The sequence below is a fragment of the Portunus trituberculatus genome, chromosome 50 (genome assembly GCF_017591435.1).
Source record: "Portunus trituberculatus isolate SZX2019 chromosome 50, ASM1759143v1, whole genome shotgun sequence".
NCBI lineage: Eukaryota > Metazoa > Arthropoda > Malacostraca > Decapoda > Portunidae > Portunus > Portunus trituberculatus.
This window is the reverse complement of record NC_059304.1, coordinates 9,014,944-9,017,443: the sequence shown is the minus strand read 5'-3', so window position 1 is coordinate 9,017,443 and position 2,500 is coordinate 9,014,944. Positions and strand designations below refer to the sequence as shown.

The following is a 2,500-nucleotide window of genomic DNA, read 5'->3' as shown; positions in this document are numbered from 1 at the left end:
ACCCTTCTTCCCTTCTTTCGTTACATTCTCTCTCTCTCTCTCTCTCTCTCTCTCTCTCTCTCTCTCTCTCTCTCTCTCTCTCTCTCTCTCTCTCTCTCTCTCTCTCTCTCTCTCTCTCTCTCTCTCTCTCTCAAAAGTCCTCACTCACACCTCTTTCCCTCTCTCTCTCCGGCAGATGGTGAGCCTGGTGCAGACCCTCATCTTCTCGTGGGTGCTCGTGGAGACCTACCACTCCAGCCAGTCCGCCACCGTCGCCTCCTCCTCGGCAGACAACAATTCAGAGTCGTCCTCCTTCTCCTACTCCTTCCCCTCGCTCTCATGTCCCCCTGGCTTCTTCCTCCTTAAAACCACTTCCTCCTCGTCTTCTTCTTCTTCATCCTCTTCTTCCTCGTCGTCTTCTTCTTCATCTTCATCCTCCTCTTCGTCATCATTACCGTCATCCTCGTCCACTTCCACGTCGCCTTCGTCAGAGTCGCCGCTTGTTGAAGTATTGGAAACGACAACAGAGAGTAACGACACAGACGCAGCGGGTTCGCCTCTTACGTTACAGCTACGACCTCAAAGTGACGAGGACCACGACCCGCCGCAGTCCTCTTCGCCGCCCTCGCCTCCTTCAGCCTCCGTCACCTCGGCTACGAAGGTCACGGAGGCTCTGGGAAGCGACGCCACGCCCTTGCTGGCCTCCTCGTCGTCCCCGGATGGCAATGATTCTGTATGGTCGTCCACGGCGCCGCCCATAGACGACCATAATGCCACCAAGCCGTCCCCGTCGGAGGTGGCCGGAACTAGAACCCCTCCGAGGATTAACTGCGGCGCCCCAGGTATGAGAGAGAGAGAGAGAGAGAGAGAGAGAGAGAGAGAGAGAGAGAGAGAGAGAGAGAGAGATTAATTAAGCACCTGTGTTGCTACAGCCGTGCCCTCTTCTCGTTAATAAGGCTATATCTTCCTTCTCTTCCTCCTCCTCCTCCTTTTCCTCCTCATGATAACCCTCCTTACCCTCCACCTGCTTCTGATCCTCTTCCTCCTCTTAATCTCCATCCTAACCAGCTCCTTCCCCTGCTCCTCATCCTCCGCCTCCTCCTCCCGCAGGCCAGGGTGTGCTGTGGTCCCTGGTGGTGGCCTCGGCTCTCTACTCTTTGGTGGGGGGCCTGCTGGTGGTGGCGGTGCTCAACGTGAGTACAAGTGGCGCTGCGCTGCGTGGTGTGGTGTTGTCTTGGGTTTGGTTATGAGTCTTGCCTTAGTAACGACACTCCATGTGATTTTTTGTTCTTGTAGTCCTTCATTGTCTATTTGTGTTTTCTTTGTTTTTTTTTTCTTCTACTGTATCTGTTCTGTTTTTCTTATTCTTCTTTCTTTCAAATGTTCATCTGTGTTTTCTCATTTGTTTCAATTGTCTCAAATGTCTATATTTATTATTTGCTTTCATTTTTTTTCTATCTTTTTCTTTTTATTCGTGTCTTTGTTCTGTCTATCGTCCATGTAATTTCTTCTCCGTGTTTATTTTTTTCTTTCTCTTCTTATCTGCTCCATTTAACCTAATCTACGAGAGATGTAGGCTGGAGTTCGAGAAAGTTGAAATACATTAAGATCTAAAAGCGAAATCGATACACAAATAGCGTCAGATGACAGGAACACATTTATTAATCATATATTCAAATACCGAGTCAATAGGGAGCTTTAAAGATATACAAATATATGTACAACGATGATCTAGGAGTAAAGGTAGGCATATTTTATACAGGAACCGCTACGTGTATAGGCCTACTGGCTCCTTGTACCTTTCCCTTAGGTTCTCAGTTCTTTCTTACAACGTTCTATATTTCCCCATCCATCATTACCCTTTTACCGTCCCTTCCTAGCTTTCTTTTATTCTTTCATGGTCATAATTCGGTGTATTTCTTATAAGCTTCCATGTTTACCTATCCATCGTTACCTTTTTTGCCCCTTTTCCACCTTACTGTCTTAATCTTGCCTGCTTTTTTTTTTTTTTATACATTTCTTTTCCGTTCCATTTTGTGATCTTAATTCTTTGTATTTCTTATAAGCTTCCATGTTTCCCTATCCATCGTTACCTTTCCTGTCCCCCTTTCCGAGCTTACGGTCTTAATTTTGTCTATTTTTTTTTTTTTACAATCTTATACATTTTTTTCCATCCTGTCTCCTTTCTATCTCCCTTTCCCAGTAGTCTTTTATCTCTTACGGTCTTTATTTTGTCCTTTATCTTGCAAGCTTCCACATCATACCTGTCTTCCTTCTCCAGCTTCCTTTTACGGTGTTAATCCTGCCCCCTCTCCTACTGTCATCCTCATTCCGCCATCCATCCATCATTATCTTTGTTGTCCTCCCATGACGGTCTATACCATCTCCCTCACCTTCTGTCATCGATCCTCCTCTCCATTCAGCTCTTCCTTAATCCTTCCTTGTCTCTGTACAATACGACCACTGACCTCCTGACCCCATCTCCCCGCCCTCGTTTCCTCATTCTATTGTGTCTTTCTTT

The 2,500-nt window shown here is 46.4% G+C and overlaps 1 protein-coding gene across 1 annotated transcript in view; it reads left to right on the top strand.

Annotated features, from left to right (window-relative positions):
• Nucleotides 1-2,500, top strand: part of LOC123499873 (cell wall integrity and stress response component 3-like) — a 96,106-nt gene that overhangs the window by 86,223 nt on the left and 7,383 nt on the right. Inside the window, exons 3-5 of the mRNA XM_045248407.1 lie at nucleotides 176-360; nucleotides 409-821; nucleotides 1,048-1,172. Coding sequence (XP_045104342.1) covers nucleotides 176-360; nucleotides 409-821; nucleotides 1,048-1,172 — 723 coding nt within the window. The remainder of the gene's footprint in view (nucleotides 1-175; nucleotides 361-408; nucleotides 822-1,047; nucleotides 1,173-2,500) is intronic.